The sequence below is a fragment of the Mesoplodon mirus genome (assembly GCF_964341445.2).
Source record: "Mesoplodon mirus genome assembly, chromosome: 15".
Classification (NCBI taxonomy): Eukaryota; Metazoa; Chordata; class Mammalia; order Artiodactyla; family Ziphiidae; genus Mesoplodon; species Mesoplodon mirus.
In genome coordinates, this window is record NC_138991.1 from 34,848,365 (window position 1) to 34,862,866 (window position 14,502).

General features: G+C 58.3%; 1 protein-coding gene across 1 annotated transcript in view; it reads left to right on the forward strand.

The window, feature by feature from the left end:
* Nucleotides 1-14,502, forward strand: part of COL26A1 (collagen type XXVI alpha 1 chain) — a gene marked incomplete at its 5' end in the record, with an annotated part of 176,611 nt that overhangs the window by 148,822 nt on the left and 13,287 nt on the right. Inside the window, 4 exons of the mRNA XM_082645850.1 lie at nucleotides 4,842-4,903; nucleotides 10,357-10,513; nucleotides 13,023-13,121; nucleotides 13,799-13,951. Coding sequence (XP_082501976.1) covers nucleotides 4,842-4,903; nucleotides 10,357-10,513; nucleotides 13,023-13,121; nucleotides 13,799-13,951 — 471 coding nt within the window. The remainder of the gene's footprint in view (nucleotides 1-4,841; nucleotides 4,904-10,356; nucleotides 10,514-13,022; nucleotides 13,122-13,798; nucleotides 13,952-14,502) is intronic.

The following is a 14,502-nucleotide window of genomic DNA, read 5'->3' on the forward strand; positions in this document are numbered from 1 at the left end:
GGGGCCCAAAGTAGGGCCCCCATCTTTGGCCTGGCCTTGTCCTTTCCACGCTTCCTTCTGGGAAGTATGTATCTAGGTATGTGTCTTAGAAAAATCCGATCTGTCTGCAAGTACCTGGACAAGCGGCTCTCTACAAGTTAACTGGAAAGGTGGCTTCCCAGGCCCAGGGAAGGTTTTTTTTTTTTTAATTAATTAATTAATTAATTAATTAATTATTTTTGGCTGCGTTGGGTCTTTGTTGCTGTGCACGGGCTTTCTCTAGTTGCGGCGAGCGGGGGCTACTCTTCGTTACAGTGCGCGGGCTTCTCATTGCGGTGGCTTCTCTTGTTGCACAGCACGGGCTCTAGGCATGCAGGCTTCAGTAGTTGTGGCTCACGGGCTCTAGAGTGCAGGCTCAGTAGTTGTGGCGCACGGGCTTAGTTGCTCCACGGCATGTGGGATTTTCCCAGACCAGGGCTCGAACCCGTGTCCCCTGCATTGGCAGGCGGATTCTTAGCCACTGTGCCACCAGGGAAGCCCCCCAGGGAAGGTATTTACAAAATTCCTACCAGGTCCTCGCTGCTACCCACGGAGCTAGGCTCAGAGCACCAGAGGGCACTTAAGAGCTGCAGGCAGAATTGGAAACACCAGGACTGGAAAAATCTGGAATGATCATGTCTTGGTGGCACCATCTCTGGAGCTCCAGCCTGCAGCTGGCTTGTTTCCTGCCGGCTCATGAATAGATACAATTTTGTATATTTTCCACATAGCATCATAAGCACGTTTCATGTTTTCACTCAGTTAAAAATTTAAATTATATAATGTATATTAAATATATACATGGTTTTAAAAAGGCCAATAGCTCTTCAAGCCTTACCATGAGAAAGGAGAGTCCCCTGTACCCCTATTTACCCCCAGTTTTCATTCCCTAGAGTCAGGCTTTTGGCAGGGGGGAGCTTACCTCCATAGCTCTTGTCACATTAGGGAAACAGATCACTCAAGACTCCCTTGTTCCTGTGGTGCCCTGTGTGCGCCCATGGCCAGCCTAGCTGGCCTGCCCTACCCCTGTCCCTGCAGTATCTTACCCTATTGACCTCCTTGGAAGTTTCTTCCCCTAGGAGTCTTGACTAGGGTCAAAGTTCTCCCAGGGGATTTTAGGGGTCTCTTCCAGCTGGGCCCCGTTGGGTTGGCTGCAGGTGACATCCACCCTGTGTATGCCCTGTACCTGCAGACCATTTCAGAGACCTCTCAGAGGGAGCTGGGCCTCTGGGGACAGGACCATCCAAGTGCCCTGGCTGCGCCTGTCAGGGTCTCGTGGCCCAAGCAGGAAAGGAATGGATGAGGTAAGCAGAAGCTGGAGGCACCAAGGTGGGGTGCCCTGGGAGGAGGAACAGAAAGAGAGAGGCAGAGAGGGCAGCCGGCCGGCGAGGGCAGGAGCAAAGAGACCAGGAGCCCGAGGTCCCTGGAGCTGAGCAATGTAAACCCCTTTTACAGATGGGGAAACTGAGGTACAGAGAGAAAGAGGGCCTTGCAAGCCACACAGTGAGTTAGTGGCCTCTATAGTGCTCTCTCTACTGACCACGCCAAGCAGTCAGTTTCTCTCTCTTTTACACACACACATACACACACACACACACACCAGTTTGCCTGGCACATCCACCCTTCTGATATATTGGCAGAGATTTCCCAACACAGGTTCTGCCGCTGTGTCCTCAAAACTAGGAAACACTCGCGGGCCTGTGTGTGCTGGGAACGTGGGAATCCTCAGAATCCCAGAGAGTTAAAGTCTGCGTCTCAGGGAGGGGGAACCGGCCCAGAGCCAGGCGGCAGGGCCTCGGCCAGTCACACAGCCAGGATTGTCCCCACCAGGCCCATCTCCGTATTTCCACCGCTCCGAGGAATAGTTAGAGAAAGTCAAATGCATAATTTAATTGCTGTCGATGACAGAATGCCAGGGGAACCATAAAACCCGCCCAGTCTCAGAGCGCCTGCCCGGGCAGGTGGCACAGGGAGGCTGAGCTGGCAGCCTCGCCCCTGCCCGCTGGCTGGACCTCTCCGCGGCTGGGGAGCTGGACCCCTCTGTGCCTGCTGGCAGCCAAGCCGCTCCCCACAGGCCAAGCAGGGTGCCCGGTGCCAGAGCAAACTAGGTCCGGGCCCAGCACACTTTCCAGAAATAGGTTTCTGGGAGAGCTCAAGGCTCACCCCTTCCTCTGCTGGCCTTCCCCCCTGCAGCGAGTCCTATTTGTTGCCTCACACCCTGGAAACGTGTTCACAGCCCCTAAATGCCTCAGGAATGTTCACTGGGCGGGGCTGGGGCTCTGATTGACACCTCACCCATGGCCATCCTGCCCTCCCCGCTTCCTGCTGGGCCCCGGGGTGGGGTGGTGCCCTCCTGTGTGTGGAGGGGACAGCTGAGGTTCAAACAGGAAAGTTCTCCAGGCCAGCCCTCCTCCAGAGTCAGCACCTGTTCCCCCATGAGATGCTCTTGGGCCTTTGCTGCGAGGGCAGGCACCCCATTCATGCTGCCCTGCCACCCGCCCATCAGGATCAGCACGGGGTCACCAAGGGGCTCACGGGCAGCCACGGTGCCTCCAGGTGGATGAAGTGATGGTTAGGGATGGGTGGCCTCGGGGGGTGAAGGGAGGGGTGGGGGATGGATGAATGGGAAGGTGGGTGGGTGGAAAGTAAGGTGGAGGGTGGAGGGTAGCGTGGGTGGAATGACAAATGGGACCCTGTTTGTTTTGATGTCTGTCTTTCCCATGAAGGGCCTCTTTCAGAGGCACGGGAATCCTGGACCATCTGTATTTAGGAGGGAGGCACTAAAAGCCTCCTGGGGCTCTTTCCATGTGTTTTGGCCTTGTTGACTGGAGGCCATTGTACAGGGGGTGCAGGGGGAAGGGGGCCTCCCTAGGTATCAGCGCCTGTGGGCCTTTCCCCTTGGGTGGGTCGCTGAGCCCAGAGAGGACCCTCGCCTTTCCCTGATCTCCAAGCCCTCCTGTGTCTGCGAGCCTGGGACTCGGCCCCTGGCTGCCTTTCACTGCAAAGTCTCCTCTGCCCATCTCTCTGCTTTGTGGTTTGTACCTTTTTCTTCTTTACCATCCCTTTCCTGGGAGGAACTAGAGGGAAACATGTGTGTTCAATTCCCCATGTTTAACCAGAAAACCGCCTCCTTTCTCGCTGATCCTTTGTGAAGTCCTGCCCCGTCCCTGAGTCAGACAACTGTATACATTCTTCTGGTTGTTTTAAAGTTTCAGTGTTTACGCCTCAGTCTTTAATCTCTTTTATGTATCGGGGTTACTGACATGGTTTTATTGGGGGAGAAAGAGTTGTGTTCCTAAAAAAGGCTTATAAACCACTGACTGGGCCCAGCCCAGGCTAGATGGGGAGGGAGATGAGGATGAGGGGACCCCTGCCAGCCCACATAAACCCAGGTAGGGCTGGTGCCTTGTAAAGCCAGGTAGGGCTGGTGAGCAGAAAGTGGGGACTGTCAGCACCCCTGGCCTCAAGGCTGGGCGCCCCTGGGGAGGACACAGCCTGAATCACCTATTCCCATGGTCCTAAGATCCTGGTGGTCTCCTCACATCTCTCACAGAGCACTCGTTATTTAAAAATAGGGACATTTACAAGGTGGTTTGCATTCAGCGACAAAGATGGGGGACAGACAAGGCTGATGATGGGGTCCGGGGGCCTCGCTGTGGCCAAGGGGCCTCTGAACACCAAGTGGGACCTGCCGAGTTACCCTAATACCTCTCGTGTGTCTGTTTAACCAGAATGGGGTTCCTGTAGGGTCAGGCTTTGAACTGAGGGAGGAATCTAAGCATCTCTTTCTTGACTTCTAGAGCAATAAAAGCTCTTTAGAACAGCTTTGAACCATCTATTTCCTCATTAAAGAGCTCTGGGTCTCTGGGGGAGACAGACATAAATAGATGATTACAGCCCAGGGAGATGTATGCCTGGGAGGTTAACAGTTACTGGTCTCCTAATTGGCCTTCCGGCTTCCAGGCCCTCCCACTCCCACCCATGGGACACTTCCGCTGCCAGAGTGAGCTTTTAAAAATGCAAATCTGACCTTGGCTTTCACCCCCTCCAACAGCAGCCCATTGGCCTCAGGATACTGCCAAGCTCTTCCCCCCAGGCCTCCTGTGTCAGGGCCCAGCCCACTGCTCCAGCCTTGGTGGCCCGCAGGTGTGCTTGGATAGGCCAGGCTGCTGGCAGATGCTCCCCTGTTCTGTTCTCCTTGGGGCCTCAGCCCTTATTCTTCCTTCTGCTGAACCTGACCAGTCATTGTGCATCCCTCAGGCCTCACCTTAGGTGCCACTGCCTCCAGGAAGCCCTCCTGGACCACTGCCCACCCCAGATGGGCTTTGACATCCCCCATGATGCTCTTTTGCATGTTCTGTTCTTACAGCCCTTACCAGCCTGTTTCTATTTGCCTGTATCCTTCCCCAGACTGTAGTTATCAAAGTCAGGGAACGTGTCTCATTTACTATCCATTCATCAATTATCAGATATTTTTTGAGCCTCTATTTTGTGCCAGGCACTGAAATTCATGAACAAACAAAATAGACAAAGACCCCCCCACCATACGGCACCCACAGACTGACAAGGCATCCCAGGTGCTGGCTCAGACAATTCACTGAGTAAACAGACAGTACTCTGTGCTGTGGATGCCCAGAAAGGAGGGTCAGAGGTCAGGCAGACTGCATGGAGGAGGGGGTGCTAAGGATAAGGCTCTGAAGGATGGGTAGGAGTTTTGCTGGCAACAGCTCAGAGATTTCCCTGCCTGCCTGACCAGAGGCTATCCTTCTGGCTGGGCTGCTCTGTCCCCAGGATCTACTCCACTCTCACCTCTTCTCTTTCAGAATGCATGAACTGTACCCGGCTCAGTGACATGAGTGACCGGCTGACCACGCTGGAGGCCAAGGTCAGATGGGCCTGGGGAGCTGGTTGGGGAGGGGCTTGCATCAGCCCCAGGGAGCCCAGCAGGACTGAGCAGCCTAGTCCTGGGGGATGGGTGCTGTTTGGGGCTTCAGTGGCCTGGGATAACTTACCTTCTCTGGGCCGGGCCAGTCTCCTGGGGTTGGGGAAGGGAGTGGGGTGAGCAAGAAACCTGAGGGTCCCAGGTGTGAGGGATGCTGGGGAGGATGCTGGGATGAACTTCTGGTACCCGAGACTTTAGAAAAGGTCGGGTCCCCAGGCTGGCTGGCCTGATGGACATTTTCCAGGCACCTGAAACCTCTGCATGGTTTGGCAGAGCACTGGCTGACAGCCTGCTCTGGCCCAGGCCCAGTACACTGGGGTGTTAAAAGTCACAGCTCTGGGGGAGGACTGGTACCGTGCCAGCTGTCCCCCGCCCACTTAGCCCTCGCCCATGCCCTCCCGCCATGAGCAATTCCTCCCCTGGTCCTCCCACCCTGACACCTCCCTCTGCCTAGAGAGGCTGCACCACGACCATGGCCAAGGCCACAGCAGTGGGCTGGGGGTGGGGCTTACTCTCTGGCCCTGAGGGTGAGGGTCATGACCCTTCTGTAGACCTCAGGGGACTACAGAGTGGGGGGTCGGGCTGTCCCAGTAATTGCTCTGCCTTGGCAGGTCCCTTCCTAGCTCTGTGCCTCAGTCTGCTGCCCTGTAAAATGGAAATTGAAGGAGACATTTCCCAGCCCCTCACTGGGTCATTCTGAGGCTGGTGGACGGGGTGAGCTCAGGTGGCTCCTGGGTGGGGAGCAGGAGAGGTAGCTCGAGACGGGTGTGCAGAGAGGTGGCTGCCACTGCGTTTCTTCTGGATCCCCAGGTAGGCGGTGGGAGACTCCTGTCTCAACTCCTGTCTTACCTGGATCATCTTCCAGCTGCCCACCTTCCTGCTTTATGCCCAAGTGTCCCCTGGAGAAACTGGGCCCCTGGGAGCTTCGTCAGCCCGGTCAGAGGGCCCTGAGAGGCGGCAGCCTGCAGAGGGAGGGGGACACAAGCCAGGCTAGCAGCCAGGACAGCCCCACAGCCTCAGGGGCTGTGCTGAGGTCAGGTGAGCCCGCAGGGGTCAGAGAGAACATGGAGCTGGGGTCAGGGGCTGGGGTCAGGTGGGTGAAGGCAGAACCAGGCAGGCAGACCCCAGATGGGGAGTCAGAACCCAGGCAGCTGGCATAAGAGAACAGTAACTCTGAGGCCTGGAAACTGCAACTTCTGCTTCTTCAGATAAGAAACCTGTTTTGGCATATCAGAAGGGATGTGTTCAGTGGCAAGTAACAGAAACCCAGCCACTGGCAGCTTATTCCTTACCATTTATTGTTAGTTCAATAGGAAGTCCAGAAGTTAGTGGTCTCAGGATTGGTTTGGTGGCTCAAGAACCCAGACTCTTCACAGCCTTCCTCTCCACCTACTTAGTGAATTGGCTTTTGGTGTCATGGTCAGTGCCTCATGGTTACAAAGTGGCTGCTGCAGCTCAAGGCCTCACATCCTTATACCTTGTTCAAAGGCAGGAATTAGGGGGGGAAGTAAAGCACCTCAACAGATTCATTATGTGTCGTTGGCCAGCACTGGGCTATATGCCCACCTCCTAGTTGCAAGGGAGCTGGGAAAATGAGTAATTGGCCAGTCATGATTCCTCCTCTGGGGCACACCTGCAGGCACACAGTAGGGGGTTCTGGAGCCAGGGAAGAGGAGGAGGTTGGAGGCCAGGCGACCATAAGGGACTGTTCCATTTACACTCCGCACGGTGCCCGAGTTGCCAAAGGACCCAGACCTAGGAGCTCATCTAGATTCCTGCCACCCTCTTTTCCTGGGACAGGCTGGAATGGTTGTTGGGCGATGGTGGGGTGGAAGGCCAGCAGAAAAAGTTTCCTGCCTTCCTTCCTCTCCTGCCCCTCAGTTTACACTCTGACTCCAAGGACCAGACTGAGTGGGAGGCAGCCCGAGGGCATTTCCCTGAGTGAGGGTCACAGGAGCCTCGGAACTCGACTGCTTTCTAGTGCAGGAGGGCGGCGTCCTGGCCAATCAGCCAGGCCGCCATGACGTCATCAAAGCCACTGCCCTCCGAGGCTGGCCGAGGTCTGGTTTTCTTGGGCTAAGTCCCCACGCCCACTGCTGCCCGCCCTGGTGTGCTCATGCCTGGCAGGAATGGGGCCAGTTTCTCTGGGAGGTTGGCCATGGCCAGGCCAGGAGGACTTGGATTCTGGTGGGGGCTGATTCTAACTTGACCGTGGCCAGGGCTGCTCTGCCTGGGTCCGTGGGCTCTGTGGGCCTTGGTGTCTGTGTGGGAAGTGCCCCAGGAGGAAGTGAGCCGGGTGTCTGGTGCAGGGGCAAGGCTGCAGGTGGCAGGTCCCCTTGGGAGTCCTGGGAGCTCTGCCACAAAAGGAGAGCTGGGCCTGACCCCAGGAGCCCAGGCTGGGTGCCCCCTCCTTGATCTTTCCAAGCTGCTCCAAACCCCCTTCTGCTCCTGGCTACTACCTGTTAAATATTTCCATCTGGAGGTTCCCCCGAGACACTGCATCTCAACTCACCCCCCGGACTGATCACCTTCACCCCCAAACCAGCCCTCTCCTGCGCCCCTGTTTGACTGGTGGCAATCCCACCATCCCCGGAGCCAGGCCAGAAACAAGGGAGCTACTCCTGCCTTCCCCCACCCTCCTGCCCCCAAGCCCTGGGGCACCAGGTACTGACAGTTCTCCTCACCTCCATCCTCACGCCCACGGCTCTGGGTCCCACATCACGGGCACCAACAGACAAGTCTCCTTCCCCTGCTGCCCAGCTCCTCCACTTGGCCGTGGCCGGTCAGCTTCCCAGTGGACAGTCAGTAGCTGGGACAGGAATTGTAACCCTCCCTAGAGGGGGTTCCAGGGCTCAGGAGATGGGGTTCCACCCCCGAGCTGCTGTGTGATCTGAGCCAGCTGCTCCCCTTCTCTGTGCCTCCGTGAAGCTCCACTGAGGCCAAGGTTGTGGCCCGGCTGTGGGGAGGTGGGTGAGGCACCACATGGGGCCCTGGTCCCACCACCTACTTGCTGGGTGACCTTGGGCAAGTCACTTGCAGTCTCTGAGCCTCTATTTCCACCTCACCTGTGATGGGGCTGCAGTGGCCCTTCCTGCCTCATGAGCCCTTGTGAGGACCAGAAAGGAGAGGGGCTGAGAGACAGGGGCCCTGGGGGTCACCAGAGCCTCAAGGGTCAGGAACCCACCCACCCAACACAGATGGGGACCTGAGATCTGATGCAGGGGTGCCACTTTGTTCCCAAGAGTCCTCAGAGACTCTGTCACCCAGGCCCCGGAACACTGCAGAACTGGTGGGAGGGGGCGCTCAGAGGGACCCTTTCTGCACAGCCACAAAACCTCAGTCCAGCCAGGCCTGGGCACTGGGAGGGCAGCCGTTTGTTCCCGTGACTGCCCCCACCGTCCCAGCATCAACAGGACTAACCAGGTTGTCCATGTATTGAGCGCTCCCGATCTCCCGTGGCCCTGCAGGGTCAGTGTTATCACCCCCATTTTGCTGATGGGAAAACTGAGGCCCACAGAGGTCACAATGCTTGCACAAGGTCACACAATGGTCACCTAGTAGGAGAGCAGGGATTCAAACCAGACTGGCTGGTAGTAGGGTCTCAGCCTCCCCCATCACAGGGCACTTAACCTGTGCTGGGCTCTGGAGACCCAGAGCAAGGAGGGAGCCCCCTCCCCAGGTGGTCCCTACTCCTGAGGACAGGGCTGGTGGCATTGCTCCCACCGCCGCCCTGGCTGTGGGCACAAAATGATTGTACAGGAGCTGAGGGGACACACAGGAGGGGAGGCCCCCCTTCTGCCCAGAGGGTCAGACAGACACAGGGAGGAGGGGACAGCTCACTGGATCTCAGAATCTTCCAGGGGTCGGGGTTGTGGGCAGGGCTGGTGGAGGGCCCTGCAGGAGCTCGGGCTTGGAAGTGGGGAGGTCTTGGGCTTGAGGGGCACTGGGAGAGTTCAGGGCAGCTGGAACAGAGCAGGGTGGAAGAGACGCAGGTGAGGCCAAGGCGGGAGCCTGTGTACGAAGTGTGTGGAGATACTGGCGGTTTTTAGGGGGGTTGCTTTGCAGGAGGTCCTCACGCACTGCTATTGATTGTGGGGACCGGGGGCTGCAGGAGAGGGAGGGGGCAGGCGGAGGTGGGGGAGGCAGAGGGCTGTCACAGAGCCTGAGGCCACAGGCAGGTGGAGGGGCACTGGAAGAGGCCTGGGGGCCCATTAGGCCCTCCGGGAAGTATGGACTCCCGTGTTGGGGCGGGCGTAGGGTGGGGTATAGGCCAGGGGGCTGGAGTTTGGATGCCTTCAGGCAGCAGCACCTGCGGAATTAGACGCCAGTGACTCTGATGGGGGGTGCCTGGGGGTGCCTGGGGGGCGGCAGAGGTGTGCCCAGCCAGGCCCACCCTCAGACCCATCCTCAGAACGCTTTCACCTCACACACTGAGTCGGAGACTCCAGCAGGACACGGGATTTGGGTTTCTAAGAGCTGGAGCGGACGTGAGACACTGGACTTCTTCCTTCCTGTCTGGCAGATCAGGACAGGAAGCCGGGATCCCTCTGATACGGCCCGGGAACCCCAGGGCCCCCTCTGCTGGGGTGGGTGGGGCTACTGTGTGCTAGCATCTGCCTACCTGCCCTGCGCAGATCCCGGGCACGCAGCGCCCCCTGCCTGCCTCTTTGGGGACAGCAGGGCCTCTCTGAGGCCTCCTGGCTCCCAGTTCACGTGAGTTAGGGAGAGTGTCCCACTGAGGCCCTGGGTCCTTTCGGTTTTTGACCCCTGCTTTCCTCCAGGGGAGAGGACAGGCTGCTTTCCAGGCTGGCCCTGAGTGACCATGGCCACTTTTGTCTCTCTGGAGCTCCTGCTAAATATCATGCATCAAGCTGGGCCCATTTACTTATTCTCCTTTTTTCTTTCTTCTTTTTTTCTTTCCTTTCCTTTCCCCTTCCCTTTCTTTCCCTCTTCCCCTCCCTCCCTCCCTCCCTTCCTTCCTCTCTCCCTCCTTCCATCCATCCGTTCATCCACAAACATTCCCTGACTGCGTTGTTTGTGCCCTGAGCCAGGCAGTGTGGGGGACAGGCGGGCCCAGTCCCTCCCTTGAGAGGAGCCGGTGAAGTGAAGGTGACCGTGGTCGTTATTCCAACAGCCACTGTCTAATCCCAGTGACAGCTGCTCTACGAGAAAAGTACGGTGACTCTGAACGTGTCCAAAGGGGACCTGCCTGAGCCCAAGGAGGAGGGCTTCCTGAGATGGGAAGGGGAGGTGGGCAGGGGTGGGAGAACATTCCAGCAAGGGGACTGGTGGTCCCAAGAGCAGCGGGCAGCTGCTGGTCTCCTGGGGCACACGTTCCCATTCACATGTGTCCCTGACCTGGCCTGGGCCTGACCCTCTGCCCTTTTCCGGCCCAGGTTCTCCTTCTGGAAGCAGCAGAGCGGCCCTCGGGCCCGGACAATGACCTGCCGACCCCCCAGAGCACCCCACCACCCTGGAACGAGGATTTCCTCCCTGACGCCCTCCCTCTTGCCCACCCCGGGCCCCAAAGGAGAAGGCCCACGGGCCCAGCCGGTGAGTGAGGCCTACAGGGGAGGCATGGCCTCCCAGGGCCTGCACAAGGAGGTCATACATGCCCACGTGACATTTTGAAAAACTGAGCTAATGTTTAAAACCTGGGGGGATTTCACATAAAAACCAGGATTTCTCACTTCTCTTAGAAAAATGGAAGATCTGGCCATTGGGGTTGGCTGTCTCTTAATAGAAACAATTGGCTGGGACTTCCCTGGTGGTCCAGTGGTTAAGACTCCGCACTTCCAATGCAAGGGGCACGGGTTTGATCCCTGGTCAGGGAACCAAGATCCCACATGCCGTGTGGTGTGGCCAAAAACATATATATATAAAAAAAATTTTTTAAGAGAAACAATTGGCTGCAGCTAAGCCACAGCTGCCCCTGCAGATCCCGTTCAAGCTCTGCAGTTTGCCGCAGTCCTCACCATTCCTTATTGCCTCACAGTCCAGCTATTGTCCTTACTGGCTGCCCTGCTGCCCCTTAGCATCTGCACTTAGGTCCCCAGCCCAGCTCCATCCTTGATTGGCTCAATTTTTTTTTTTTTTTTTTGCGGTACGCAGGCCTCTCACTGTTGTGGCCTCTCCCGTTGCGGAGCACAGGCTCCAGACGTGCAGGCTCAGCGGCCATGGCTCACGGGCCCAGCCGCTCCAAGGCATGTGGGATCTTCCCGGGCTGGGGCACGAACCCGTGTCCCCTGCATCGGCAGGCGGACTCTCAACCACTGTGCCACCAGGGAAGCCCTGATTGGTTCAGTTTTACAGCAGCCCCTGCCTGCATACCACCAGGGACGGGCAGCTTACTGACTGCCCCCCTTCTGGGGGATCCTCTCTGAACTGCTCCCCTTCTGAGGGATCTTCTCTGAGTTGGAAGACATCCACTCACCTGTTGTTTTCACCCTTCCCACCACATTTTGAAGTCAGAGGTAAAGGTTTTCTCACTTCAGTTTCTATCCATTGGTTTGGGCTCTGCTCCCTGGGACTTCAGAAAGTAATAATAACTGTAATACTGGTAGTCAGCATTGTTGAATGCCTGCCACATGCCAGGAGAAGCGCCCAGAACCTGGGTGGTGAGCTGGCACTGTCTGTGTGGCTGAACTCAAGGGTTTAAGGCTGAGATCTCGTCTGACTGGTCAGTATCCGTGCTGTGCCAGTTATTAAATATTTTTATATCACCCTAGTCTGTACAGATATCATTGCTAATCATTCCTGTAAGCTTGTAAAGCTCAGGTTACAGAGGAGAGAACTGAGGCTCAGAAAAGTGACCCCTGGGGTCACCCAGCGATCCAGGGCCATTTTGACTCAGTGATTCTCGGACCCACTGGAGCCCTTTGCAGGTGACGCCTTCCCTCCTCCTGTCCCCAGGATGAGCCCCCATCTTCTTAGCACTTCTGCCCAGACTCAGCTCTGAGCACACGCTCCATCCCCTTCCCTGCCTGTAGACCCCCAGCAGTGGGAGAGTTGCCTCCAGTGGCCAGTCCCAGGGCCAGGGAAGCATCAGATTTTCTGCAGTCTCTGGAGGCTGGGAGGGTGTAGGGGTGAGCTTAGGTCTGCTATGAGAGGAGGGGGCATCTCACTTTGGGCCCCCCCCTGCCCCCCATACCTCTCTAGCCACTCTCCCCAAAGTCTCATTTCCAGAGGGCTGCCCCATGCTCATCTTCAGATCCTTCTTCTGGGACTGAGGAGGGAGCGGGTGCTGGGGGGAAGGGGGGCTTCTCATCCCCTGGAGGACCCAGGCCCCAACACCCCCTGGAGGGGAGGGAGGAAGCTGGGATGGGCTCCAGGTCTCCTGCGGCACCTTTCTTCTTACCGGGACGTGCAGTTCCCAAGAATGGCCACCAGGTGGAGCACAACCCCTACAAATGCTGACACCTGGGTGAGCCCTGGAATCCTCGCGAGCCGGTGGGAATCTCTCTGGAAACCGGCAGCTCCAGGGCCTCCATCAGTTCAGCAGGCATTTTTGAGCATCCTCCCCAGGCCCAGGGCTTCCAGAGGGAGAGAAGGGGCTGTCCCCAGGCCACACAGGGGGACTCTGGCCTCTCCATCTACTCTTGCCCACCCTTGGGGCCTGGAGACCCTGAAGCTGGGCAGACATGTCCTTCAGGGCTTCCTGGGGTCTCTAAGGAGGCCTCATTGGGAAGTTCTTTGCCAGAAGCCCAGTTCCTGAGCCTGAGCAAGGAGACAGCAGGACGCGGAGAGAGTATTCTGACTCATTTACAGCCTGGCTCTGCTACCTTGAGCAAAGGGCCACACCTTTCTGAGCCTCAGTTTCCCCAACTGTCAAGTGGGGACACAAGTAGCTCTTGAGATCATAGAAGTTAATAGGAACAAAAATGGTTTGCAAGTTGTAATGACTGATGTGAGCTAATGATGGTCCCTTTGCCCATTGTGGAGAGCCCCAGGTGGGCCGTATTCCTATAGGCAGGTCTGACCGCAGCCCAGGTGGTCAAGCCTGGAGCCACGGGGGGCAGGTCAGACCACAGTGTTCTCAGGCCTCATTTCATTCTATCCCCAGGGCCCCCAGGACAAACGGGACCACCAGGGCCTGCAGGTCCCCCAGGCTCCAAAGGTGACCGGGGCCAGGCAGGAGAGAAGGGCCCAGCGGGTCCTCCTGGTAAGGACACCCCCACACACGCCCCAACCCGACTCTGTCCACTGGGGGAAGGGGGTTGGGGTTTTTCCCCTGTCTGAGCAGGCGAGGCATCCCAGACACCCCCTTTCTTGCTGGGGCTAATGACTGCCATCTTGGGGGGCTCCAGGCTCACTTCTTCCCACTGCCACCCTTACGGCAGCCTCACCCCAAGCACCTTAGGGCTCCATCTTGCCCCGGGGCTGTGGGAAGAGAGGGCTTCTGGAGTTGTGGGTGCAGGTGTCCGGGGCAGGGGGGCTCCTGGGGGCTGGGGATTGTGCTCAGCCATGTAAACAACACCTCCAGAGACCACCCAGCTCCTCCTGGGCTCTGTCGGGGCAGGTACAGGGCTGGCCCAGGCTGGCTGCCACCCTCGGCACCCCTTCCCCAGAGCTGAGGTCCCTGGAGCGGGCAGAGGGCATCTGGCTGGAGCCCCCACTGGTTCTGTGGTCCCTGCCTCCCTCACCTCCCATCCAGCTGCCCCGGGTCCCCTGTGCACTGGGCTGGGAAGGGGAAGTCATGTTATTAGCTCCTGGAAGAGCCCTCCAGGGTGTCCCTGGGCCTGGAGGTCATCACCGGTCCCCTTCAGGGTCCGCTTCTCGTCCCTGTTACATCAGCCACGAGGCCCGGCCCTCCTGTGACTCCTCTCCTCCCCACTGCAGGCCTCTTGGGGCCACCAGGGCCCCGTGGGCTTCCTGGAGAGATGGGGCGCCCCGGCCCCCCCGGCCCCCCCGGCCCAGCAGGCAGCCCAGGCCTCCCTCCAAACGGCCCCCAAGGCGTCCTCTACTCCCTGCAGCCGCCGACAGACAAGGACAGTGAGTGTCATGCCTGCGGGGTGGGGCGGGAGGGCGGGCCTGAGCCTGTCTTCAGGGGGACCAGCCCTCCCCAGAGGACCCCATGAAGCAAGCGGACTGTCAGTGAGGGGAGCCTTGGCTCTGCCAAGTGGGAGGCGGGGTCGCCTGGGGGGGACTGACGCAGGGTGGGGCGGCAACCCGTGCTCAGCTCCTGCCCCGGGGTCTGACCCCCCACGGGTCACTCCGCTCTCTGGCCTGGCCTCGGGTCATCCGTTACCCCATGTCCTCTCCCACAAATCCCCTCACTGTAGGCCACTGGACATGTGTTGATGGATCACCTACGACGTGTGGGACTCTGTTTTTACCCGCCCGCCTCGTACAGCCGTGAGCAAAACAGCCTCCTGCCTGCAGAGGCTACAGTCTAGCGCGAGAGGGCGCCTCTGAGCACACACAAGCCGCCCCAGCGCGCGGGGAGGGCGGTTCCAGGGAGGCCCCGAGGACGGGGCTGGGGGTAGGGTCGGCGGCCCACGGCGGGCATCGTTTTGGTTAAGGGCCCTGGGGAGTGGGAAGGG